This window comes from Thermobia domestica, chromosome 17 (genome assembly GCF_964235325.1).
Source record: "Thermobia domestica chromosome 17, izTheDome1.hap1.1, whole genome shotgun sequence".
Classification (NCBI taxonomy): domain Eukaryota; kingdom Metazoa; phylum Arthropoda; class Insecta; order Zygentoma; family Lepismatidae; genus Thermobia; species Thermobia domestica.
This window is the reverse complement of record NC_137470.1, coordinates 78,667,330-78,695,022: the sequence shown is the minus strand read 5'-3', so window position 1 is coordinate 78,695,022 and position 27,693 is coordinate 78,667,330. Positions and strand designations below refer to the sequence as shown.

At 36.7% G+C, this 27,693-nt stretch overlaps 1 protein-coding gene across 1 annotated transcript in view; it reads left to right on the top strand.

The window, feature by feature from the left end:
* Positions 1-26,151, top strand: part of LOC145674556 (sialin-like) — a 162,976-nt gene extending 136,825 nt beyond the window's left edge. Inside the window, exons 8-9 of the mRNA XM_081744730.1 lie at positions 13,263-13,348; positions 25,686-26,151. Coding sequence (XP_081600856.1) covers positions 13,263-13,348; positions 25,686-25,901 — 302 coding nt within the window. The 3' untranslated portion in view covers positions 25,902-26,151. The remainder of the gene's footprint in view (positions 1-13,262; positions 13,349-25,685) is intronic.
* Positions 26,152-27,693: the final 1,542 nt, after the last annotated feature.

Genomic DNA, 27,693 nt, shown 5'->3' with positions numbered 1-27,693 from the left:
CATTTGTTTCGTACAATGGTTAAGAATGATGAATCGTATTACTTGAAGATTATCCCATTGCGTGTATGAACAATTTGAGCGATTGAGGCGCGTGGTAGATATTTCGAGTTGTTGAAAAGCCAGCTTGGTATTCTCAAATTTGGGATCAAAGTTGGTACGCAAGAATGAATGAAGACGAGGTTTGGAAGAATCCAGGATTGAAGGAAATTCATTAGCGTCGTCGAGGTTCATGGATGAAACAGACTGCTCGGATTCACTAACAGTATGATGACGCTTAGGCGGTGGCTGAGTTGAAGAAGTGTGATGTTTGTCCGGTGTTCGTGATCGGGATATACCAGAATTTTTGCCTTGGGAAGCAGATGTATGTCTTTGGTCAGTCCCCTGGCCTACTGATGTGGGGTTCAGAGACGGCCCAGGAGGTTGTTGTGGTAGTCCCGGATGGCCACCTGACGCCATGCAGATGGGCGCAAAAGACTTCGGCGAAGAGGATGATCGAGAGGAAGCCCACTGTGGCTCTCACTTGAGGCAGCAATACGTCCTCGCGTAGATGTCGGTCAGTGCGAGCACTGGCCCTCCACAAAAGAGATGAGAAGACGAAGATGATGATGGTCACGGGCTCCCACTTGAGTCAGCAATACGGACTGCAAGGGGATGTCGATTGTCTGTAACAGAACAATCCTCCCTAAATGATCAAAAATATTAGTGAATGCTCGTAGAGCGTTAGAAATCGAACTCAGACCTGTAAATCGATGAACGATTCGAGATTCTGAGTGGTTCGTAATATGTAAGGACATTACTCCATAAAGAGCCAGAAAGGAAAAGAAGCTATCGGAGGTGCTGCTTGTGTTCCTCCGCTACTTGCACTTCAATCGCATGACCTTACTGAGCGCTTTAATTCTCGGACTGTTTTTTTTATATATATATTATTATTTTTTAAGACCATTATTTCTCTTTGCCGATGCGGTTTTGCCATGAGTATTGTAGACTGTCATTGCCTTGAATGCAGTCCCTCTTGATACACCCAACACATCTCTCACTTTAGGCACGCTCGGTGCTATTTCAACCGGTTCTCAACAGTTCGCTGGAACCAACTGTTAAAATATGTCGAGTTCACCGATCCGTTTGCTGTATCCAGACATAACAGTAAATTTTACCGTTGTACCCAGAAACAGTAAATTTTAGTTTAACTATCTTGTTTCTAAAAATTTTTATAGCTAGAGGCAGGGTTGTAGCCATGGGGTCACATCGGGGCCAGGCCCATAAATGACCAGTTTCCTGTCCCCCCAAATGACCAGTTATTAAAACTTCATCGTACGATTACCTCGCTGCAGTCACTTAAAAATAACAAAGTTTATATATAATTAATAATTCACTGTAAAATAGTGTGGAAAAATATTATTTTACCATATCAATCGAAAAATTGTATGGTGTGTCTTCCTTATACCGATCGGAAATTAGTATGGTATACTTTTTTGACAGCAGATTACACATTTACTGCGATTTATATTTGACAGTTTGAAGACAAACGTTTTATCAAGGTGCTATAAGTACTAGCATAAAACAATGGTACTAAACTGATTTGTAAGTAGGCCTGCATTCTATTTTTTATATGCTATAACTAGTGTTAAAAAACATATTTATATCAGATGGAAAATTTGGTGAAAAAACAACGTTATTTGGTTTTTCAGTTTGGATTTCAATTATTCGGTAATTTTAAATTATTTTTACATGTCACCATTCCCCTTAGGAGTACTAATGGTAACAGAATTTGGATTTAAATGACATCGGAAGAGTTACTGTTCATCTCAGCCACCCCGAAAACTATGGATTCGACATTAATAATGGTTATTTTCGATCATAAAAATCATTCCATGCCCCAACTTCGTCTATGTTGAAAATTTGATCGAGATCGGTCGGACGGTTCAAGCGTTAAGTTACAAATGTAGTCATTTTCATTTTAATGATAGATAAATATTTCCATTATTTTCGAAAGTTGCGAACTATAACCTATATAAATTGAATCATACAGAAGGGATTCAAAGACGCACAAGACATCAACATGACTCCGTGTATTACAATATAATAAATCTCCGTTTTGTGGTTATCGCAGCACTGCATTTACAACACACACTTTTCTGAAGTTAGTTGTTAGTGAACCGCCTTAAAATTCCTTCGCGTTCTTACTCGTATCGCTATTTCTGAGAATCTATATATTAATAGTGGTGTCTGTGAACAAAGAACTTCATATCCAAATTGAAAGTGACTATGTAACTCTTAAGCTCCAGAACTACCCCACCGATCTTGATCAAATTTTCACGTAGATGCAGTTCTGGCATGAAAGTGTTTTCTAGCTCTTTGACGGTAGAACTTAGAGAAGGAATTTATATATATATATATATATATATATATATATATATATATATATATATATATATATATATATATATATATATATATACAGACTGTCCCATAATTCGTGTGTAAATTTTAATTTCATAGTACTCAGAACTAGTAAAATCTAGGACTGTGAAATTTGCAGGCAATTTAGAGGAAGGTCAGAAGATGTGTTTGATAGCAAAACGAGATCGCGGGTATTACTGTTGGCGGAGTTACAGGGTCAAAGGTCAAAATGCGATTTTTTCCTTATGGGATTTCAATGTTAAATAGTAGTCTCATATGCCATTTTTTTGAATATCTATCTCCGGTAGCAAAAATTGGTATATCGACATAAATTCTAATCCGAAAGAATGTGATAACGAGAAATTTGGGCAATCGTGACCCGGTGACCTCTAGCAGGTCATCTGTGACCCTTGAGGAAAAAACTCACTTTTCAACAGCTTATTGTACACAACTAATTCAGTTGAAGATAATGTTAAAAACACATATGCACAAAGGATCTACTGAACATCCTTTTCTGCAAAACGAAGAGGTCAGCAATATCATCAAAGGTCAAAGGCCACGTAGTTAAAATGTCATATTTTATGTGTTAACAAATAAGACACTGTGACATTGGAAATAATGCTTTGAAGTACCATAGAACACATGCATAATGATCCTTCCAACGAGTGTGTATGGGCATAGGGAAAAGGTTATCATAAGAGGTCAAAGGTCACGCAGTTAAAATTTCATGTTTGATGTGTTACCAACTATGAAACTGTGACGTTTGAAAAATGATTTGAGCTACCATGGAACACATGCATAAAGGTCCTTCGAATTGGTGTATATGGGCATAGGAAAAAGGTCAGCAATGCCATAAAAGGTCAAAGATCACACAGTTAAAATTTCATGTTTGATGTGTTAGCAAGTATAAACCTGTGGCGTTTTAAATACGGATTTGAGCTTCCATAGAACACATGCAGAAAGGTTTTTTCAAGGGGTGCACATGACCATAATGAAAAGGTCAATATTGCCATAAGGTGAAGAAGCCTAATTTTGTAATTCAAATGCTGCAGGCAATGGTAGGTATGTTTCTGTGATGGTTAAAACAATGAATTGAACATAGTATGAGTCCTACCTTTTGTTAGTTACTTAGTCTTGCAAAACTGCATTCTAAATGTGTTTTTCTTATTGAAACGTATTAATAGTTATTTACTGCACAGAAATATTTGAAATATTGTCTTACCTCTACAACAAACACTGACGTCCTTGTAGACTGTAAATCTTTTTAGTACTTTGCAATTTATTCCACGTGATCTCCGTGATGTGCTAAACTTAAGTTCACTCTGTGTATAAGTGTCTTTGTGAAGATTTTTTCAAGAGTGTATGGAGTTATCTGTTCAACGGCACGCTGTATCGATCGTCGAAGGTCTTCAAGTGCTACTGAAGGAGTTTTATAAACTTGTTGCTTAAGAAAGCTCCATAGAAAGAAGTCGCATGGGATTAGATCAGGACTTCCAGCTGGCCACTCAACATCAGAAACTATACTTATTAAACGGTCTCCAACCCTTCCTCTTAAAATCTGCAATGTTGCCCTAGTACGATGTGCTGGAGCACCATCATGTTGAAACCACATATCATTGTGTGGATCAAGATTTAAGGGATCAAGTTCATGGAAAAGAAATACTCGCAACATATTTTGGTATGTAAGTTGATTTACGTTTCCTTCGAAGAAAAACGGCCCTATTACACCAGTTGCTGTTGGTGCCATCCACATCATAATACCCCTTTGATCTGCACAGCGTTCAATTCTTTCCGCCGGTGGACTAGGTCCCAAGAACAGTTCATGTGACGAAGACACTGTTCCATTAAAAAAAAAAAAAAAAAAAAAAAAACAGCTTCATCTGACATTATAAGTTGAAATAAAAATATGGGATTTTCATTTAATTTGTCTATCAACCAGTTACAAAATAAAATTCTGGCACCGAAATAATCATGTAATTTATTTACAATCTTCATACTGTACGCCTTAACCTCAAGCACACGCAATATCCTACTCAGCGAACTTCTTTTAACGTTGGATGCAACACTCCGGCGACGGATTGATTTTCTTGGTGAACTAAGCACAGAACGAACCACTTTGCGTTTAGTATCCTCGGTAGAGATCCTTACAGGTGGTCCTGCCTTTCGTTGTCGCTGAGAAAGATGTTCCTTTCTAAAACAGTTATTCCGAAACTGTTTGCAAAGATGAAGAATTTGGGTATTGCTTATTTTCACACCCCACCGTGTAAACGCCTTTCTCCGCGTTTTTGTAACCTACTTCCTACTAAGAACTGTATGCAAATCGGCACGTTGTTTCTTTGCTAGAATATCCACTGTGACTTGCACAATCACACACACACGCACACACACACTTCCAAACACGTAGGCCTATGAGTATAGGGAAAATAAGAAATACAACAGCTTTTATTTTCTTACACACTCACAAGATACACAATATTCCCAAACACTCAAGATTCACAAACTCATTTAATTTTAAGCTCAACTCCACACTCCACTGCCTCACTGTCTCTGTCCAAACAGATTATCATTCTAGCAACACCAAACCACCCTTGTGAACGAAACAGACTGATTATTTGACGTGAGTTCAAAACATAAACAGATCGTGTTTATGCTTCAGTCATGAAAGGGTATAAATAAACAGTAAGAGTGCGTCTCTTCCTACATATGGGGAAGCAATTTATTTCCAGTGGAATTATTTTTTTTTCTCAATTTCCTGGGTAAGCATCAAGGAAATATTAAGGCTGCCATATTTATTTTTCATGAGAATACGGGACATCTTTGTTCTCCCCTCAAACTTCACAACACAATGCATTGCTTAAAAACAGTTTATTTTCAATGCATTATCCTTTTTTATATGAATACAAAGAAATAACGAACAATCTGTAGTACAGTCTGTTCTCAGGATTTCTTATCTTTTATTTTATTTTTGGAGAACTCCTGAGTGATTTGCATTTACATGTGATATTTTCATTGGAAAATGCTACCCAAATAATATGTTTTTTAAAATCTAGACGAAAGAAAATCCTGCACCCACTATACTCTAGGATGTCCTGCATACAATAGTGCTCGTTCTATAATGACTTCCTAAATTTAAGTATTCTTGTTATTTAAAAGAAAAGATTTCCGAGAGCCCAAATAAATATTCTTAATTTTATATACCATACCAATTAAATTAGTTCTCAAACATTGCCGTCTCATACTTGCCAATATACGAACTATAAACTTCTTATTTCGTGACCTTTGACCTTTCATGACACTGTTGACCAATTATTATACATGTATTCCATGGGCGCCTTTTTGCATGTATTCTATGGCAGGTCAAATCACTTTTCAAACGTCACACTTTCATATTTGCTAACGCAAACTAACATGTTTTAACTGCGTGGCCTTTGACCTTTTATGACATTGTTAACCTTTTTCTAAGCCCATGCACTCCCCTTGGAAGGACCTTTATCCATGTGTTCTATGCAAGCTCCAATTATTCTTTCTAACGTCAAAGTTTCATACTTGTTAACACATCAAACATGACATTTTAACTGCGTGACGTTTGACCTTTTATGACATTGTTGAGCTTTTTGCAATGCCCATACACACCGATTGGAAAGACCTTTATGCATATTTTCTATGGCAGCTATGGCTCCCTTATTTCCAACATCACAGTTTCATACTTGCTGATACATCAAACATGAAATTTTAACTGCGGGACCTTTGACCTTTAAGGACGTTCTTGATCTTTTTCCTGTGCTCATACACATCCGTTGGAAGGACCTTTCTGTATGTATTCTATGGAACGTCAAATCATTTTTCAAAAGTCGCCGTTCCATATTTTCTAATACATCAAACGTGATATATTAACTACGTGACCTTTGATCTTTTATGACATTGTTGACCTTTTCCTATCCTCATACACACCAATTGGAAGGACTTGTGTCCTGTGCAGCATGCATGTGTCCTGTGGAGGTTCAAATCATTCTTTCTAACGTCACAGTTACATACTTGTTAACACATCAAACATGAAATTTTAACTGCGTGACCTTTGACCTTTTATGACATTGTTGACCTTTTTCCTATGCCCATATACACCAATTCGAAGGACCTTTATGCATGTGTTTCATGGTAGCTCAAATCATTTTTCAAGCGTCACAGTTTCATAGTTGGTAACACATCAAACATGAAATTTTAACTGCGTGACCTTTGACCTCTTATGATAACCTTTTCCCTATGCCCATACACACTCGTTGGAAGGATCATTATGCATGTGTTCTATGGTACTTCAAAGCATTATTTCCAATGTCACAGTGTCTTATTTGTTAACACATAAAATATGACATTTTAACTATGTGACCTTTGACCTTTGATGATATTGCTGACCTCTTCGTTTTGCAAAAAAGGGTGTTCAGTAGATCCTTTGTGCATATGTGTTTTTAACATTATCTTCAACTGAATTAGTTGTGTACAATAAGCTGTTGAAAAGGGAGCGTTTTCTTCAAGGGTCACAAATGACCTGCTAGAGGTCACCGGGTCACGATTGCCCAAATTTCTCGTTATCACATTCTTTCGGATCAGAATTTGTGTCGATATACCAATTTTGGCTACCGGAGATAGATATTCAAAAAAATGGCATGTGAGACTATTATTTAACATTGAAATCCCATAAGGAAAAAATCGCATTTTGACCTTTGACCCTGTAACTCCGCCAACAGTAATACCCGCGATCTCGTTTTGCTATCAAACACATCTTCTGACCTTCCTCTAAATTGCCTGCAAATTTCACAGTTCTAGATTTTACCAGTTCTGAGTACTATGAAATTAAAATTTACACACGAATTATGGGACAGTCTGTATATACAGAGCGTTCAAAAAGTCTCTATACACCTGAATTGTCACATATTCAAAGCAACGAGAAAATTGTTTTACTCAAAATTTATTATTTTTATGGCATAAAAGCACTATATACAAGGCGTAGCATATACACACACATTTTCACAGCAAATGTTGAAAATGTCCCCCATGAGCCTCCAAACATGCTTCCACACGTTTCTTCTTGTTTTCAAATACTCTCAGAATTTGTTCATGTGGAATGCTATGAGCAAAATCTCGAATAGCTGTTTCGAGTTCTTGTAGCGTGTGGGGGTTCCCTTTATAAACAGAATTCTTTGCATAACCCCAGAAGTAATGGTGGCCACAATCCATTTGAAATTATTCGATCTCCAAAAACCTCTTGCAGTAATCTCATGGATTGGTGAGCTGTATGTGCTGTAGCGCCATCTTGTTGTATCCAAGCATTACGAATTTCGTCTTCCGTTAGTTCTCCCATGAACTGGTGAATAATTTCACAATAACGAGTTGAATCTATTGTTTGTCTGAAAAATATTGGGCCGACTATTCTTCTTCTGGGTATTGCAATCCACCCCCGTACCTTCTGGTCATGCAGAGGAACTTCGTGTATGACATGTGGGTTTTCTGCACACTACAAACGTGAGTTCTGGGCATTGACGTAACCTGATAAATGGAACCAGGCCTCATCAGTAAAAAAAAGGTTATCCAAAACATCGTCAGACTTGTCCATAACAAACCGTGTATACCATTCACAATACTGCACTCGTTTTACACGGTCGGGAGGAAGTAACTGCTGCACCGCTCTCACCTTATACGGGATAAGACGCAGTTTCTTACTAACCGCCTTTTGTGCCGTACCAACACTTATTGCTTCTTCCTGGGCAAGTTTTCGAAGTGGTTTATGGGGGCTACGTTGCATTGCATCCGATATGTGTAGCATTTTTTCTTCATCGAGCACTGACTGTCTACCACTTCGATCGTAGTCCATTACCGTTCTAATTTATCGATCAGTGCCCTTACAGTGTGACGATTCGGAACAGGTGTATCCGGAAACCTAGCTGCAAACTTATCTTTGACTGTCTGTTTGTACTCACCTTGTTCACGGAACACATGTTCAACCAGGAATATTCGTTGTTCGAAAGTTAACATCATTGTTTCAGAGACCGCTAACTAGATGCAACAATCACTTCAACGTCACTTTGCCGACTGGAATCTAAGAAAGGAACTTCACGCAAGGCGTTAATATAGCAGTGTTGCAAACTGTCGCATAAAATTTTATTTCATGTGACTTTGAATGCGACTTTGACTTGCCACGATTCAGGTGTATAGAGACTTTTTGAACGCTCTGTATATATATATATATATATATATATATATATATATATATATATATATATATATATATATATAACTCTTGAACCACACGACCAATTTGGATCAAATTTTCAACATAGATGACGCTCGTGCCTTTGACGGAACAACATCGGAAATGGAGAGGAGGGGAGTGTATACAAAAATCAATAAATATAAAAATAAAAGTGGCCGTGTTCGTGAGTTAATAAGTCTTCAACCACCCGATCAATCTCAATCAAAGTTTCATCATAGATGTAGTTTGAACCTGGGAAGGTTTTTATTATTTCATTTTGTTGGTACAACTTAGGGGAAGGGAGGAGAGGAGGGTAAATTTATGAATATGAATAAAATTTAACAACTCTTGAACACCCGACCGATCTTGATCAAACTTTCAACATAGGTAAGGTTCGGACCCGGGATGTTTTCATCATTTTACTTTGACGGCTCAATGTAGGGGAGAAGGAAGGGGGACATATGTGTAAAAAATAAAATAAAAATAAAATTGACTCTGTGTGTGACATTATCACGCTTAAACCACCGAACCGATCTTGAGCACATTATCAACATAGATGAGATTCTGACCTGGGGTGGTTTCTATCATATCCCTTTGACGAAAAAACTTGGGGTAGGAGGAGAGAAGGGCAAAGATATATAAAAATAAACAAAACTTAATAACTCTTGAACTACTTGACCGATATCGATCAAAATTTCAACATGTGACGTTCGAGCCTGGAAAGTTTTCTTTCTTTCTTTTTTTTCTCTTTTTTTGATATTTTCACTTTGACGGTAGAACCTAGGGAAGGGATAGCGGAAGCGGAGATTAATATATAAAAATAAATAGAACTTAACTCTTGATCCACCCAATCGATATTGATCAAATTTTCAACATACATGATATTCGGGCCTGGGATAATTTTTATCATGCCGTGCCCCGCAACATGGGGAGGGGAAAGAGGTATATAAAAATCACCGAAAACGACCAAAACCAAAGAGCACTTTGGTAATAATAAAAACGGAACATATTACTATTTTTCCTTAATTTAACCCGGTGAAATCGGGGTGCGTCTTAAATTCGAGGACGTTTTAAATTCGAGTAATCATCGATAAATTCTTAATTAAAAATATCATTAACGTGTTTTCAAAACTGCTTTGCTAGCCATAAATATGTTTAATTTTGTATAATATTCAATCATTCAGACACCAATAGTGTTCTGTGCTTAAGCAAGACGTGCGGGTTTGCTAGTATTAATTAAAACTTTAGGTTCGAATCATTAGTCACTTTTTTCTTCTAAGAAATTTTGCATGTGAAACAGAATAAACTCGCTTCCGTGAAATAATATTTTCCGTGACGGAACGATCCACGACTTGCAAACCAAAACAAAATATTAAAAAATTAATTCGTCGAATATTAATGTCGTACCATTTTTATTTTTTTTTTCCTATTTTTGGATTTTAATATTTCTGAAGAAATCGAGTTTATTAGCATTCTCGTACTGATTTAGAACAAGAGGAATTTGAAAAGTTGTAAACTGAAGTCCAAAGAAGATGCTCGAAAGCTTGTTCATAAACGAGATGTCCTTGCTGCTTCACGTGTGCAGCCACCTCGAATCTGTAGTCGACGAGGAACAGAACTTTGCATCGTTGACACTGGCGAACTTCAAATGTACGAAGCATCCTGGATATCGGAAGAAGAATTTGATGTTATTTCTTTAAATCCTGTTTTAACTGCATCTCCCTGCAGTACTTTCTCCTTGCCAATCACCAGTGATCTAAAATGATAAGGTTCAACTAAGGAGGAGGGTAGGTGGGAGGAACTCGCTGTGTAGCCACCTCCACGTGGTGAGTTCTGGGCTGGTTTGGTGTTGGTCAATTTTTCAACCTTTACTTATGTATTTGTGTCCGTACTATTATATCTACTAAACACCAATCAGACGAAGAGCTGCACATCAGATCAGAACATTTAAAATCCTGGGGTCAAGTTAAAGTATTAGGAATCTTAACCAATTTTCTATGCTTCATACTTTAAATAATGGTATATATTTAAAAAAAAAAAAAAAAAAAAAAAAAAAACTTTTCGGACCCGCAGGGCCTGGTGAAATATTTTTATCTGCCTCTGTTTTGGGGAAGAAACATAGCATTATACAACTTTTGCACGGTACTCAAAATTAACTTTCTAAAAAATATATTTCATTAATATTTTCACTATTCACAACTATCTTTTTCAAAATAAACGTCCTTTAGGGCCCCCGGGGCCCGGTTAAATATCCTTTTATCCGGCTCTGCTTTGGTGAGGAAGCATGACATTATAAATTTTGCACGGTACTCAAACTTATCTTTCTAAAAAATATATTTCAATAATATTTTCACTATTCACAACTATCTTATTTTTTTAAAATAAACGTTCTTTAGGGGCCGCGGGGCCCGGTTAAATAACCTTTAATCCGGCTCTGTTTCTGTGAAGAAACATTACATTTTCCGATTTTTGCTCGGTACTGAAACTTAACTTTCTAAAAATATTTTTTAATAATATTTTCATTGCTCGCTACTTTTTTCTTTCAAAATTAGCGTTATTTCGGGCCCCCGGGGCCCGGTTAAATATCTTTTTATCCGGCTCTAATTTGGTGAAGAAATATAACATAATATTATATAACTTTTGCATGGTACTCAAACATAACTTTCTTTAAAAAAATATTTCAATAATATTTTCACTACTCGCAACTATTTTTATCACAATTAACGTTCTTTGGGGCCCCCGGGGACCGGTTAAATATATTTTAATCCGGGTCTGTTTTAGTGAGGAAACATAATATAACATTTTACAACTTTTGCACGGTACTCAATATTAATTTTCTAAAAAAGGAAAAAAAAAATCGGCCGTTTTCGGCCCACTCTACTGTAGGCCTCTACTTGTCACTTGTGGTATTCAGTGAGAGTTTTGCTTTTGTCTACCTTGTGTAGCTTATTTCCTAAGGGAGATATATCTATCTACACTCTCTCTCCGTGTATATACAGATGGTGATCAGAAAAATGGAAACACCTGAACGAAATTGCAACTTACAAGATTAATATGGTGTCGGGCCACCTTTCGCCTTCAGAACAGCTTTGATGCGACGTGGGATGGAGGCATAGAGGTCGTGAATGGTAGCAAATGGAATTTTACATTATTCCTCGTGCACGTCATCGGCCAGTTCTGTGAGAGAGGATGGAGGTGGAAATCGTCGCCGAAGTCGTGTTTCCAAGACGAACCACAGATGTTCAATTATGTTGAGATCTGGGGATTGGGCGGGCCAGGGGAGGTGTTGAACTTCATCCCGATGTTCCTCAAACCACGCTGCAACAACGCCAGCTGTGTGAATGGGTGCATTATCATCCTGGAAGATGGCGTCATTGTCCGGGAACAACATTCGGACCATAGGATGCAAGTGGTCTCCTAAAATTGCGACATAATCGCTGGCAGGGATTCGTCCGCTAAGTGTGACCACAGGACCCAATGAAAACCATGATATGGCGGCCCACAGCATCATCGAGCCGCCGCCATGTTTCACAGTTGGACGGAGACACTGCAGAACATAAGCTTCTTTGCGCGTTCTCCAAACATAAACACGGCCTGTGGTTGGGAATAGGGTGAAGGATGACTCATCCGACCATATCACACGTTTCCAGTTCCCAACGGTCCAAGTCGCATGGTCGCGGCACCATTTGCGGCGTGCGAAAGCGTTTTGGTCACTGATGAGGGGTTTGGTCCGTGCAACACGACCCCGTAAGTTCATGTCATGTAATTCACGGCGGACTGTGATTGTCGAAACAGGGCGGGGAAGGTGCTGATTGAGTTCCTCCTCACTTGCTCCGCAGTGGCACGATGGTTCTGCGTGACAATGCGCTTTAATACCCGGCGAGACCTGTCACTCATGATTTTCTTCCGCCCACTGTTCCGCTTCCCCGATGTGGTTTTCCCGTGTGTTGTGTAGGCCGTCATCACCTTCGACACTGTCCCACGCGACACACCTAACACAGTAGCCACTGCCGCCACAGTCACTCCACATAACCGCGCACCAACAATTTGCCCTCTTTGAAAATCTGAGAGGTCTCCCATTTTATACTACCTCCGTCTGCTGCAGCCACTGGACACTGCTGTTCCACTGCGCCTGACGTAGTATGGAGACCGACCTAACACTCCACCACCAGCGGTCCGGCGCTGCGAGCGCCACGACACCACTGCCAACCCATACATCTGACATGTTGCCAACTACAGATGTTTCCATTTTTCTGATCACCATCTGTATATATATATATACAGAAAATGTTATTTTAAAAAGAGAATAAAACTACTGGTCACACTCACATCACATAAGCAAGGTCGAATGTTTGCCCTTTCTGAAAATCGGAGAGATTGATCATTTAAGACTATCACTGTCTGCTCAGTTCACTAAACACTGACATTCTATATCAACTCATGTAGTGCAGAATTTACCATAACACATTAACAACAATAGCTCAGCGTTCAGTCCCCGCCTAACTGTTGTTAACCTGAATATCTGATGGATTTCCAAATCTAGGTGTTTTCATTCTGTGGTTGTAATAAATATTTCAATCATGGAACAATATGTAGATCTAACTTGTGTTTTTTCTAGGTACTTTATATGGAATTGGAAACGGCCTATCTTCAGCGACCGGCATAATATCTCCAATTCTAGCGGGAGTGATACTGGAAAAAGACGTAAGTAGCATTTCCATATTAAAGGAGATATATGTAAGTATACCTTACACGACGTTGTTTCTATTATAGAAACATAATTAGATCTGTGAGCAGCAAATTCAGTGTAAAATCGATTTGGATAGCAATCGACAACGTGATTTTTATGTTCCTTCCTTTGAACCAATTTCTGATGTTCCTTGGAACCAATTTACCGCGTCACGTATTGCATTCCTACAATACTTTATTGTGATTTGTTGGACTAACTAACTAACTCTATGGCCTACGGAACCCGCAGGTTCAATGCCGCGTTCACAAAAGCTCTCCACTGACTTCTATCCTTAACTAACTGCATCCAGTTTCTACTTTGTATTCCAATCTCTGCGAGATCCATCTTAATGTTGTCCTCCCATCTGCGCCTAGGTCTTCCTAATGGTCGTTTTCCGATTGGTCTTCCAGTCAAGACATTGAAAGCGTTTCTACTTTCTTCCATTCTAGCTACATGACCCCCCCTCCCCCGCCCAAGCCTCCTAGACTTGACGACCCTAACAATGTTGGGTAAACCATATAAACTATGTAGTTCCTCGTTATGAAGTTTCCGCCATTCCCCATTCCCGTTCCTCTTGGGTCCGAATATTCGTCTCAGGATCTTGTTCTCAAATACTTTCAGTCTATGTTCTTCCCTCAGTGTAAGTGACCATGTTTCGCAGCCATACAGAACAACAGGCATGATTATCGTTTTATATATTTTAAGCTTAAAATTCCTCGACAGAATTCGCGACGACAAGAGATTTTGAATCGAATAGTAACCCGAATTCCCTGCTTTTAGTCGACATTTAATTTTATAGGATGTTGACAGAAGAGAAATGCCTCGATAATTATTACAGTCAGATTTGTCACCTCTCTTGTGAATTGGAATAATGATTGATTCTTTCCACTCTTGTGGCAATTCTTCATTGTTCCAGATAAGGAGAATGAGTTTGTGTACCTTGTTCCACAATTTTTAGCCTCCAGCTAAAATTAACTCAGCCGGAATTTCATCTACACCGGGAGATTTGTGTTTCTTCAACTTCTTTATAGCGGTTTCTACTTCTATTCTGTTGGGTTCTGGATTATACAGTTGTGCGGTGTGTATCTCCTTTTCTCCACGCACACTAGTTTTTGGTTGCGTGTTAAGCAAACCGTCAAAGAAATCTTTCCATCTATTTAAGATGCTATCCATGTCAGTGAGAACTGTACCGTCAGATTTCTTTAATATATAAGCCCGAGGTTGATAGCCTTTCTTAAATTCGTTGATTCCCTTATTCATGTCCCAGATGTTTTTATTTTTACTATTATCTTCAAGTTCCTTAATTTTAGCTTTCAGAAAATCACGTTTCTTTGGTATAAAAGCTTTGGAAGTTTCCTGCCTGATATCTGCGAAATTTTGTGTAGTTATTTCATTCGGATTTTGTAGCCAGTGTAATATTGCCTGTTTTCTCTTCTCTGCTAGTTTTATGCATTCCTGGTCGAACCATGGTTTGTTCCTACGTATTTCCGCGTGTCGCAATTTTTCTTTTGCTGAAATTTTAATGCTATCTCTAATTTCAATCCAGGTATCCTCAAAACTAGTGCACTCCAAACTTTTAAAGCCGAGAATCTATTCGAAACTTCAATCTGGTATTTCTCTCTTACTCTCTGTTCTAATTTCTTTAAATTGAATCTCTCCGTTTTCGAACAATGAATATTACCTTTATTCAACTATAACCTCTCTCGTATTATCGCTGCTACCAGGTAGTGGTCAGTGTCACAATCAGCCCCTCTAAACGACCGGACATCAATTATGCTAGATTGCCTTCTTCTATCTACTAAAGCGTGATCAATTTGATTATGTGTTGTCCCGTCTGGTGATGTCCAATTGTATTTATGAAGGTTTTTGTATGTTGCAAAGTTCACGAGTCTAACACCGTTGTCATTACCTTCCTTATGCAGACTTTCGTTCCCTATAATCGGTTTGAAAATATCCTCTCGTCCTACCTTCGCATTGAAATCCCCTAATTGAATTTTCATATCATTGCGGGAGTTGGTAAAATATTCGTTCCACTTCTTCATAAAAACTGTCTTTTATATCGTCATCCTTATCTTCAGTTGGGGCATGTACATTTAAAACAATAATGTCACACCACCGTCCCTTAAGAGTAATAAAAGAAAGTCTGTCAGTAACAAATTCAACCCGTTTAATTGCTGGTAATATACGTTTATGAGCGAAAAACTCTGTTCCTAACTGGTGATTTTTATTTCCTTCCCCGTAAAATAACGTAAAATTTCTGGAATTCACAGATTCATTTCCTTCCCACCTAACTTCCTGAACTCCTACTACGTCCATCCTGTATTTCTCTAACTCACTCGTTACGGATTTTAACGCGCCTGCCCTATAGAGACTCAGGTGAATAAATTTTTGTTCAAGTGTTTAATAATATAAATGTCTGTGACTCAATACCATCAACCAAATCACTTGCCATTGAAAACATAACGGAAAGGAGTGAAGATGCCAGTACGAAAGTTGGCGGATATTAATGGTAAAACTGACTGCTATAACTCCATTAGGTCAGGTCCAGTACTTATGATGGTGTCACAAATACTTAGACATATGCTTCTCAATTTACACCTAACATTTCAACCAGGAGACAAAAATTAGTAAGACTGTGTAGCACTGAAACAAGCTTTTGATTTGCAGTTGATTCACAGGATATGTATCTCAAATTTGAGGTTAATCTCAAATATTTTGAAAGTGTTATTGAGTAAGTGCCTTATATCAATGGCATTTTAATTCGTTATGTATATAATGTAGAGTATTGTTTCACTAAATACTGCACGCGAGAGTAAAGAACAAAAAAAAAAAAAAAAAGAAAAAGAAAAGAAACACTAAACATACTTGAGTTACAAAATAGTTTAAATTAACTAAAAATATCAAATCTGGAATCATTGAAGAAAATAAGTTTCTGAATATTTGCATCCATTCATGGACCTACTCCAATTATCCTTCAATCTCACCATTCCAACATTTCTCTTCTTCACAGGAATAGAGCCTACATATCACACTGATCATGGGTTGAAATTGAAATTGAAGCACATTAAGCACATTTCAGAACTGCGAGAATTTGAACCCGGACGGCCTAGAGATCATTCCAATGTAACAACCACTTACCTGCACCGATGACTTACTTGATTGTGCACAACAACTGTAAAATATAATAGTTGAAAACATCTCATGTCAGAACTAGTCCAGATACTAAGACTTGTATTAAGATACAATCATCAGTTGAGTTATTAATCATTTCCTTCTTCAATTAATAAACTTGCTAAATAGATCTTCCTCAATGAGGAAAATGTATCGAAACGTTCTTTAAGTTGAGGCTGAGATTTTGATGTTTATATCACAGTCGAGGACGAAGAAAAGAATACAAACGCTATTTTGTGACTCAATTTGTATCCTGACGTGCATGAATATTAGTTACGTTTCGAAGTAAAATATACTTAACAAACGTATATCCTACGTAAGTTCTACCGGTACATAATGTGTCAACTTTACATGAAGAGCTTGTAACACATTTGTACTATGTGGAACTGTCAAGTAACAAACCCAGGTTTGAGCCCAATCGAATCAATAAGAATACTCAAATGTTATTCTTTATGTAATTATTATTGTAATTATAGTATTTTTATTCTTCTTCTTGTTCTTATTTTCATTCTTACAACAACAACAACTACTACTGCTACTAATGATAATAATAACGATCAATACAATTAAGGTAATTTTACGGACTCAGTGTTTTCTATGACACGAAAAATAAAATGTGACTTCAGCAAAAACTACGTGTATATGTTGCAAGAACCATAACTCCCAATTATTTGCCGCAAACTCAGATGTGTCTGGTTCCAAAATCTAGCCTGAAGCGGAATTACACCTTACACGAAGGTCAAAACAGTGGCGGAGCCACAAGGGGACGCGGGAAAAGCGTGTTCCCTACTCAAGATAAAGTTTAATTACTTTTGCTATGTCTATATATTCTGAGGATATTAAAATGATATCTTTAAGTTTTACGTTCCACGAATATGCCGGCTAGGCTGAAGCAGATGGTGATGATGAGAAATGAATGAAGTAGTGAAGTGAAGGAAGTGGGAGGAAACGGGAGAACGGATCGAATGTTTATGCGCATTACATTGTTTTTCAATGACTTCCAATGCTAAACTTAAATCCACTATTACTTCTTTTCTCGTGTGCACTCCCACCTGAAATGTTATGTTTTAGGCATAGTTGGCCATCCTCTAAATTGCATCGAAATTTTGTCAAGTTTCCAGTGGACGTCAGCTAACCGTCTGTAATGATCGGACAGACCATCACGATGTCACTTTTACATATTGACCGCGTATTTCTCCCCCTCTTCTCCTCAAAAGCAAATTTTTAAGGTGAACGAAAGATGGGCTCACATATTTTAAAATAGGGTGTTTATGTCCATCTCTTGTGATACATATGTTAATGAGTTATAGAAACCCGAGTGGACCAAATGCTAAAGACGGTATGACAAGACACAACCTCGATGTCATCATTCTTAAATATTTCCCAAAAATGATGCAAATTGCTCCTATTCTCCTCTTAATATCGAAATTACTAAACACGGTATGACACGTATTCACTCGTTTAAAATAAGGATTTAATATATCAAGTTTCATCTCACAAACGTTAGATATTCTATTTTTGGCATAAATTTTTAACCCCCTCTCCTCTGTTAGGATACGCAATTTAATAAAGATGGCGTGACAACAACCTTGTCCGAGGTAGGTTTAACTATGTTAATAAAATTCATTTCAAAAGGTTCATCCATTTTTCGTTATTATGGAGAACGTATTTTACATTTTTGTACAATGTATATATAGATTAATAATATTGTTACTGTCTTGCTATTTATTTTTTTAAGTTATTTATTAATATAAAGATTTGAAGTGTTATGTTTAATGTTTAACAATATCTAGCATTTTCCATGTTATCAACACTCAAGTAGCGAATTTTGTGTGTAACATTTATATGACATTGAATTTAATGTGTCACGCTAGTAGCAAATTAAGCATGAATGCTAAAACATTGTTCAGTTTCAGTTCTCAAGAGATTTTCTTTCCTGTCTTTCTATTATTTTGTCAATAGATTACAAAACACTGGCACCTGATTTTGCATTATAGTATTTAACATTTTTCTAATATACTTTTCTCAACGTTTAAGTCCTTCAGGCTAAAGGAGAGGGATGATTAATGAAAATAAATTCTAGTTAAAGTAAAATTTCAATTGACCCTTAACGGAAATCGAACACGAGACTACAAGAACCGAAATTGCACGCGCTAGCCACTAGATCAGCGGCAGGCATGTAAATTTTACGAACAATATCATACAAATTTTCCGTGTGTATGATGATGTTTTGTCGACCCAATTTCTTTTCCGGCCACACCGGGATATGACTGTGACTGCTCCCAGGTCAGGAAATTCTAAACCAGTTTCATCACTGCTTCCCAATACCAGTATAATAATAGTGTCTGTTCCAACCCGAAAAGGTAAGAACTGACTGTGATCAGATACTTTTTTTCTAGAAACGGAGTCCGATTCTCGGCGGGAGCTCATGTGTTTCGGAGTCCATGTCTCATATAGCCTCACTGCTGAATGGGTCTTTAAAACCAAATAAACTGACTCAACTAATAACAGACATTCTAGAAGGAGCTCTGTAGACAATTTTCTTTATAATAAAATTATTTTTTCGTACCAAACAGAACAAGCATATATATATAATAACAAGCATTCTGTAGAACCTTCCGAAGTATTCAAACACCTAAAAAATGATGTAGGAACTTCCACCAAAAAAGAAATGGGGGCGCGGTGACAGTGATAGAGCATTCACTTCCGGTGCTTGGGGTCCCTGGTTCGATCCCAGCTAGCGACGTGTGGACTTTGTGGTGGACAAACACCGTGTTCATGAGTTTTCTCGGAGTTCTGCCGTTTCTTCCCAGTTTCTTCATTCCACCATTTCATTCACCTCTCATCATCACCGTCTCCTTTAGCCTAACCGGCATAAAAAGTGGGACGTAAAACTTAAAAGATCTCATTTCATTTTTCCGCCAATAAAAAGGTTCTAGGAGGCAAAGTAGGCTATTTTTGGCATTATAGGCCTACAATTTGATCAATTGCTGCATTTGCTAATAAAGACATTACATGTTCTCGCTGAAATATATGCATAGAAAAATATCTTTTGACCAAAAATCCGGCGTTAGATACGTTAATTTATATAAAAACTGGAAAACAGCAGCTGGTTCTATGAGCTGCCCGCTGTATTTATCCCTAGTTTAGTCAGTTTGTAACGACAATATTATAGCCATGGGACGTCAAACTTGTGTCGCGTTCTGCAAGGTTTAAAGTTCTTAACATCTTTCAGATTCTATCGAGAATCAAATTCGTGGTGTATATTTCAAGGTGAGGTTTTCCCATTTATTCAAGAAATTTGTATTTCAGCTTATAAGGGCAAATATTTTTGCTAACTTCAAATACCCTACATTTCATTGCAGTTCATTTTAATATAACAGTTGCTCAATTCTGTTATAAAATTGTTCATGATATTTGTCATATCATCTTCGACATTTTTAAGTATATGTATCATATTTAAGTATATATATATATATATATATATATATATATATATATATATATATATATATATAGATAGATAGATAGATAGATAGATAGATAGATATAGATATATTTCATTTCTTTTTATAGCGAAATGTAATACCATAGTGACAATTTGAACTATGATCTCTGTTTTGTTAGGGATTGAATGATGAGAATTTTATATGTAAACGAAAACCAAAATTAATGATATTTAGTTCCAGAAATAGAGATGATGGAAGCCAATGTACTGATCACACACAAAAACAGCTGAAGTCTATTTCCTTTTACATAGCTAATTATGGACTACAATTGAAGATAATTCAATTTATTTTTGCGCTGTAAACTTATTCCTAGTTTTTATTAATAGTAAAATCTAAAACAGTTTTATGGTTGTAAAATTCTACTTCACCTTATTCGCTTCACAATAAATATATACATAAACACTTGCAGAATATCGAATCACAGCTTAAACTATTACCATATTTTGTTTTCCTTTTTACTGGAGTCCTACCTGTTCAATGAACAAATAAAAATAAAGAGTAGTAGGAGGAAAATTCGAACACGAGTCGTCGGAATGGGAGTTCTACACGGACCCAACGAGCTACGGAACCAGATACACAAGTGATCCACTGTATAAATATATGGCGATAACCGTAAGCTTCACACTGTGAAAGAACGTTGTTTTTTTTTCTTCTTTTTATTAAGTTCTACGATATTTCTGTTGTGTCTTGTATTAACTGCAAAGAGAGAGATCATGTAGTTATCGATTTGGTTAGGGATTAAGCTTATAAAGCCTTTAAAACATTTAATTAAATCGCCAGTTGGTAGCGATGAATGTGTACCGATTTCATTCTCATAGTAAGGGGCAAAATATACTATCCCGCGGAAAACATGCATAAACTTATGCGACAGATAATATGTTTTGGGCCTCTATACATAGCATTCCTGGAAACCCTGTTTGATGCTGAAGAGAATGAACTATAAACCATGAATTTTCAATGAACAATGTTGATGCAATAGCTATTTTACTGCAAGTCTAAGATTTTCTTTATACTAACATGGTAAATAGGCCCTAGGGACTTCGTTGTCCATCGCACCTATTTTTTTTTTTTTTTTTTTGTATGAATATATCTTTGTTATGTTTATCAAATGGACTAGGTTTGATTCGGATGTCCGTATGACATGTTCACGTCCTTTCCTTGTAAGCAGAAATCTTTCTCATCGTTGTTAAAGAAAATTCCATTTCTACGGGAGAAGAGGGCATTTTCCGTATATTTGACACATTAAGAGCGACATTCTTTATTGTTTATGATCACTTCACAGAGATATTGTTGAGCACTTTAAAATGAATTTTGAAACAAAGATAGTAACTATATCGACCTGGATTTCTGTTACGCCATTTTGATTAAACACTGTATCACAAGGGCGGAGGCAGGCTTAAAATTTACGAAAAAAAAATAACGTATCTGAGGAGTATCTTAAATTATTGTATATACAATTAAACTCTCTCTCTATAAACTTCTCATTAAGCGGTCACTTGTTGCAGCAACTTTAAAAACTTTCATTAGATAATTTCTATACTCTTCCCCACATTAAAATCAAAGTATTCTCTTGTTATTGAAGGAAATTTTCGAACACAAATATTATCTGTTTAAAGCTGGGATTTTATCACGTCACTGATTAAAAGGCCTAAAGGACTAAGAGAGGAAAAAGAATTTAAAATGTATGACAAAAATATAATATTTTATGGGTTTTATCATTGCACTTTCAATGAAATGTGTATCCTAAGGGGGAATATGTGCTCAAATTTATTCCATAAACCTATACTTTCCATGCGAAGAACACGTAATTCGGCTAGCATAATTATTTTTTAGACCAGTCCCCAAATTTTGGCATGTATTCATAAGAAAATGAAAGTCATAGAATCGAAACCAAACGTTGTACACTTTGCATCAAAAAAATTGCGACAGCTAACGCCGTGCAGCTAGGCCACCCAATATACACCTTCTTATCCCATAATCGTGTCTGTTAAAAAGCTCTCTCTCTCTTTCCTCCTTTCTTCTCTCCCATACTAAAATTAGCTAACAACATGAACGCAATTCTAATTTCAAACTACACATGTATTAGATGATTTAGGGAGAAACTGAAACACACACAATGAAAAATTGAAACCAAAAGATGTATATTACACAAAGGTTCAGAAATGAGGCAGAGAGAGAGAGAGAGAGAGAGAGAGAGAGAGAGAGAAGGCGAGAGAAGAAGAAAAAGAAAAGGGATAACAGATAAAAATGTGGAATTTTAAATTTAGTAAGAAAAAAATCTAACATTATAAAGTTCCGTTACCAGAAATTCAACAGTAATATAGAAATAACGTTTGTTTTTATATATTTTTTCAGGATTATTCTAATATATAGAGGATGCTTGAAACATTCATTAAATCTTTTTCATAAAGTATAGCATACTCAATTTCCAGTAGAATTGTAGATCTCACAGACACATCTAAGATAATGCCAAAAGTTTAACACACATGCTTTGTTCCCGCGTGGTTTGGTTGTAAATTCGGTAGTGTTCATTGGACGTACTGATGCAAACCACATTCTAATAAACCCAGTAGGTAGAGTAGGTCATATCTTCCATTCCAGACTACAAATGCAAAGTGAACAAGAAAAAAGAAAAAAAACGAAAAGAAAAAGGAAGGAAGAAACAAAGATCAAATTGAATGAGTGCTATTTTACTGGTGAATTTTTATCAGAAACATTCTATATTAAAAGTCCAAACCGTATCATAATGAAAAGTTACATATATTCAAATTGAAAATTAAATTTTTCTTATAGGTGTAGCAGACCTTGCATGTTTCAAATTTCAACATGAATAAATCACATTGAATTATAGGATGGAAACAAATTTGTGTCGAACTAGTATAAATAAAATTTTGTTTTCAAATAATCAAAGAGGTTGCCATTTTCTAGTCTTTTCCGAAGATTTATCTGTTCCGAACATCCAGCATCACTTTCATCTCTTGCGGATATATCGTTGTAATTTGCACAGATAGAATAAACACGCTAGAGCTCAAACGGATCATAGTGTAAGTTGGATGATGTTGGTTAGCTTATGGACCTCCACTTGGTCGAGGATTCAAAGCCGCTGTGACCGGTATTTCGACTGAGACTCGGTCACCCAGATGATAAAAAAGATATTTTGCTTATTCCCTTGCGTTTAAACAGTATTTCTTTCAGAGATGACCAGAACTGGAGATGTTATCCCCAGAGCACAAAAACTCGACGCTGAAGTTGTCAGTTAATTATATTTTCCAGACCAGGTCTACCGGTCTCATGCTTTGAACCGTTTTAACTTTGGAACATGCAAACGCACATGAAGTGCGTGTGTGTGTGAGAGAGAGAAAGAGGGAGAAGTGAAAGATGCAAAAACAAGATAGGGAAACGACAAGAAAGAGAGAGAGAGGCGAATATAAATATGAATCATACTTATCGTTACAGTGTATGATGAAGAGCACACACACTGTTTATTCGAATTCTCCCCAGTGATGCTTTGTAAGTTCTCTAACAGAAGATACATCTCTGTTTGCAGCCATTATTTTATGCGAAAAAGTTATACTACCTGACGGGGAATCGAACCTAGATTTTCCGCTCGGAAGTTTGGTACTTTACCACTATACCACCGATTATTTTACCTAAACTTTGTCCAACAAATGCTGTAATATTTCTTTCTGAGAACAATAACACTAAAAGTGTTTACTGCAGATGAATGAAGTGTTTCGAATTTCCTGGTAAATCCCTTGCCCTTTCCCAACCAGCATTCGTAAATCGTCTCTATAATGATAACACACACGTTTGCTTCCACATTCTTAAGCATTGCACGTCTAATATGAGAAATCGATTCTTCATTATCACTTTGTAAGAAATGCAACTTTGGCGTGACCAGGATTTGAGTCTATGCCTGACAGCTTTATTAATCGTAACTCTATTACGTTACCACTACACCATCATGCCATCTAAAGCTAGGACCGAAATATTACTTACTTTAGCCTTGATCATTGATTCAAACAAAAATAGACATTGTTGACTAAAGTCGAATTTCGCAGTAGAAGATAAAAGTCATCAGTTCGACAAAAGTCGAATTTCGCAGCGAAAGAGTTAATATTACTTATATCAAATTTGATTATTACATATGTAACAACATCTAGTTTTCACAGTATAAGGGATATTTACATGGATTTGAAGAGGGACTCATATATTGAAGTTGATAAAATTCCAGTTCAATTTAGAGAAATATAAAAATAATTTCCTCTATAATTAATCGGCAGATATCCTGACCTACATTTTGACGAGTTTCAATGGTTCAAATGACTGAATTAGATCCGCAATGAACCAATTATCCTGGAATGTCTCATAGGGTTCACATTTATTCATAGGTAAATTAAAATCTATGAACTATTAAAGTAAGTCCCTTGTAGTTACATCGCTAGCATATGCGGCTATCTTCGCAGTGGACGTGGGTTTGATTCAGGGTGGAAGCACTTGTGATTCTAATGCCACATTAAGCTGTAGGTCCACGTCTCATATAATCTGTGCTGAACGAGACACTAAGTTCCAAATAAGGTAACCATACGCTATTCCGTTTAGGATTTATGGTAACTTCGGTTACCATGGAGTAGTGTTGTTTTTGGCCGCTTATTTAGGTCCTATAACAGGTACTTAAGCTGGAATTTTTCATTGGTCAGGTCAAACATGAACCAAAGAACACCCCAGATGCATTTAGGAAATGGATGGTTAACTTGGCGGCTCAAGTGGGGGCGGAGGATTGTACTCTTTTGTTTTTCTTAAGACAAATTTAAAAAAAAATCACGCCCACAGTTTTCAAGATGTCAGATTGAAATTTTGCATACGGATTGTGTGCACTTTTGAGTATCTCTCAATTTTTATTGAGATTCATAAGTGAATTCGGGCCCGGGCCCGAGGGACGCAACTATTCCGAGGGGGAGATTCTTTTTTAAAAAATCCGTTTTTTCTTGAATTTTCTAATTCAAGTGTCCGATACGGACACGTGAGTGTTACCATTGGAAAGGGCGTGTTATACTAAAGAAGATGGTGTATGAACCATGACTCTAGGCCACAGAGAAATGACAGTAAATTTATATATATATATATATGGCACACCTTCAGTTTAAAAATATTGCCATTAGTTTTCAAGACACAAGATTGAAATTTTACACACACATTGTGTACGTAACTACGTGTTCCCCCCCCAAATCAGATCCCTGCGGGAACCCAAGCCCGGGCAAAAGGGGCGCACAAAATTTGAATTTTTTTTCGAGAAAACTCCCGGTTTTGCTCGACTTTTTAGTTAATTTTGTGTAATACGGACTTGTGAGTGAAACCGTTGGAAAGGATGCTTTATTCTGAGAAAAACGAGGTATGAATCATGATCCTTCGATAAATAGTAAGGAAGCAGCAGCTGTTTGACTGAAAGTCTAAAATTTACCTCAAAAAGTTGGAACTCTAAAAGTGCTATTAATACTTGCAATAGATGACCATATTATTATAAAACGCTTTATTCGTATATAAACTTGGTTGGTGTATACCATTAAAACTTGAAAAATTAATTACTATTTATTCATATTAATTGTTGATTACTTTCTTATGAATTTTACAGTCTAGTGTGAATGGATGGAGAATTGTTTTCTACATAACAACTATAATGTACATAGTTGCTGGAAGTGCTTATCTCTTGTTTGGTACTGCAGACATCCAACCATGGAATAATGGCACAAAACCCGAAAAGCAAATTGAACAAGAAGCAGACAAAGACCTAGGAATAGTATTTTCTGGCCATACGTGCCGAAAAAATTGTATATCAACAAAACTGTAACATAATCTATCAACTAACGACAACACTTTTCACATAATAAGGGAGTATAATAATATTATCACAAAATAACATTATAATTTAATCAGATCTTATGAGATCAGTGTATTATGTAAGTACTTTTTGAAAATTAAACAAAGAGTACTTGGAACTGTGTTGTATTAATTCACGCATTCTGTTAACATTGATATTAAATTGTGTAACTGCTATTTTCCAGTGGAAAGCAGGTGGGGGCGAGTGCCTTGGGCGCGTTCTTGTTGGGGCACAAAAAAGACCGGTATGTATCCATTAAGAGAGCCAAGAATTTACCATGTGTGACAAAAACCTTAGTTGCGAGCTTGGTATTTACTGATGTATAACTGTACTTACATACCAGGCTATTTCCAAATGTGCCCATCCTGACACTTAACTATCTCGCACTGGTAATAAGTTGTTCATGGCACACAGCACCGATTATGAATAAATATCAGACTCTGTGTACTGATCTCGCATACTGCTTGGCATCAACATGGCTGCTTTTGTCAAGGTTACAGTGCTAAATCTAGATTGTAGTGTGGATGTTCTCTCTCAATCTTTCACTCCAGCTCTGGCAAGAACAGCTGTGTGGGCTGGAAAATTGTCATGCAGCATGCGTGCTGAACGCACAACGTTTGATTCGAATGACTGCCTCCAACAATCCGACACAGGTATGCAGATGAAATTCATACATTATATCTTTTATAGTTGCTACGAATGACTTCTTCAAGTTGCGACACAATTCATTGTGAGGTCAAAAACTTTTGGAGGTAATTTTGAAAATATATTATTTAATAGACTTCTTGTATAAATTAGGAAGAATTGTGTTTACTAGGAAGCTGAACGTCATTTTTGGTTAGAGAGAACATGTAAATTATTTACTCTATTTTTTTTTTTAAAAAATTGTGCTTTCTCTCGATGAAAGGAATCTAAAGTTTTTTTTTTCTAGAATAAGATTAGAAGTTAGTATTACTTTCTGCAAATATTGTTGTTCATAATATCATACTATTACGTATTTTCTATTTGTAGTTGCATGTTTTAAAACTCAACTCATATATAAAAGAAGTGAGTTTGGTTTCACACTGGTGAAACTACGGAACACATTCAAACTGAGAATTCCATATTGAAATAGATCTAACTTTTGGATGCAATATGGGGACAGTGAGAAATGGAACCTCTTGATTAATAAATTTCTACCATTAATAGACATGCAGAAGATTGTACATTTTCTTGAGGTGCCTACTCAATTTCAAAAATCCTCTTCTCGCTACCTATTATCGTTTCTGTTGCCAAGTAACCAACGTTAAAAATGGAAGTACTAGTAAATGTTTATTACTCCTACTTTTAGTAGAGCAACGCAGTAGTGATGACGTCTTTCCTTAAGAATCTCAATCGATTTCAAATATCGTTTCTCAATATCTGTTAAGTTTCATTTGTATGGCTATTTACTTTGAAACCGGAAACTGTTAAATCCAACCACTTTTGGTTTCAATATCGTGTTAATGCAGGAGATTGAACCTATTCTGAGAAGGATGAATCCAATAAAACATGACTGCTTCTCGACCGCTTACCTTCTCTGTTCTATGAAGACCAAGATCGCAATGGAAGTATAGGAAATTTATCACTTCCAATTTTAGTAGAATGCTATGAATGAATATAGTACCATTTGCTACGAAGTTGAATAGCTAACAAAAGAAAACGTTTGTTGCATCACAGTAAAGTTATTGTTCTGAGGCATTCGACATTGGAAACGGAAGTAAAAGTAAATGTATACTAAAAT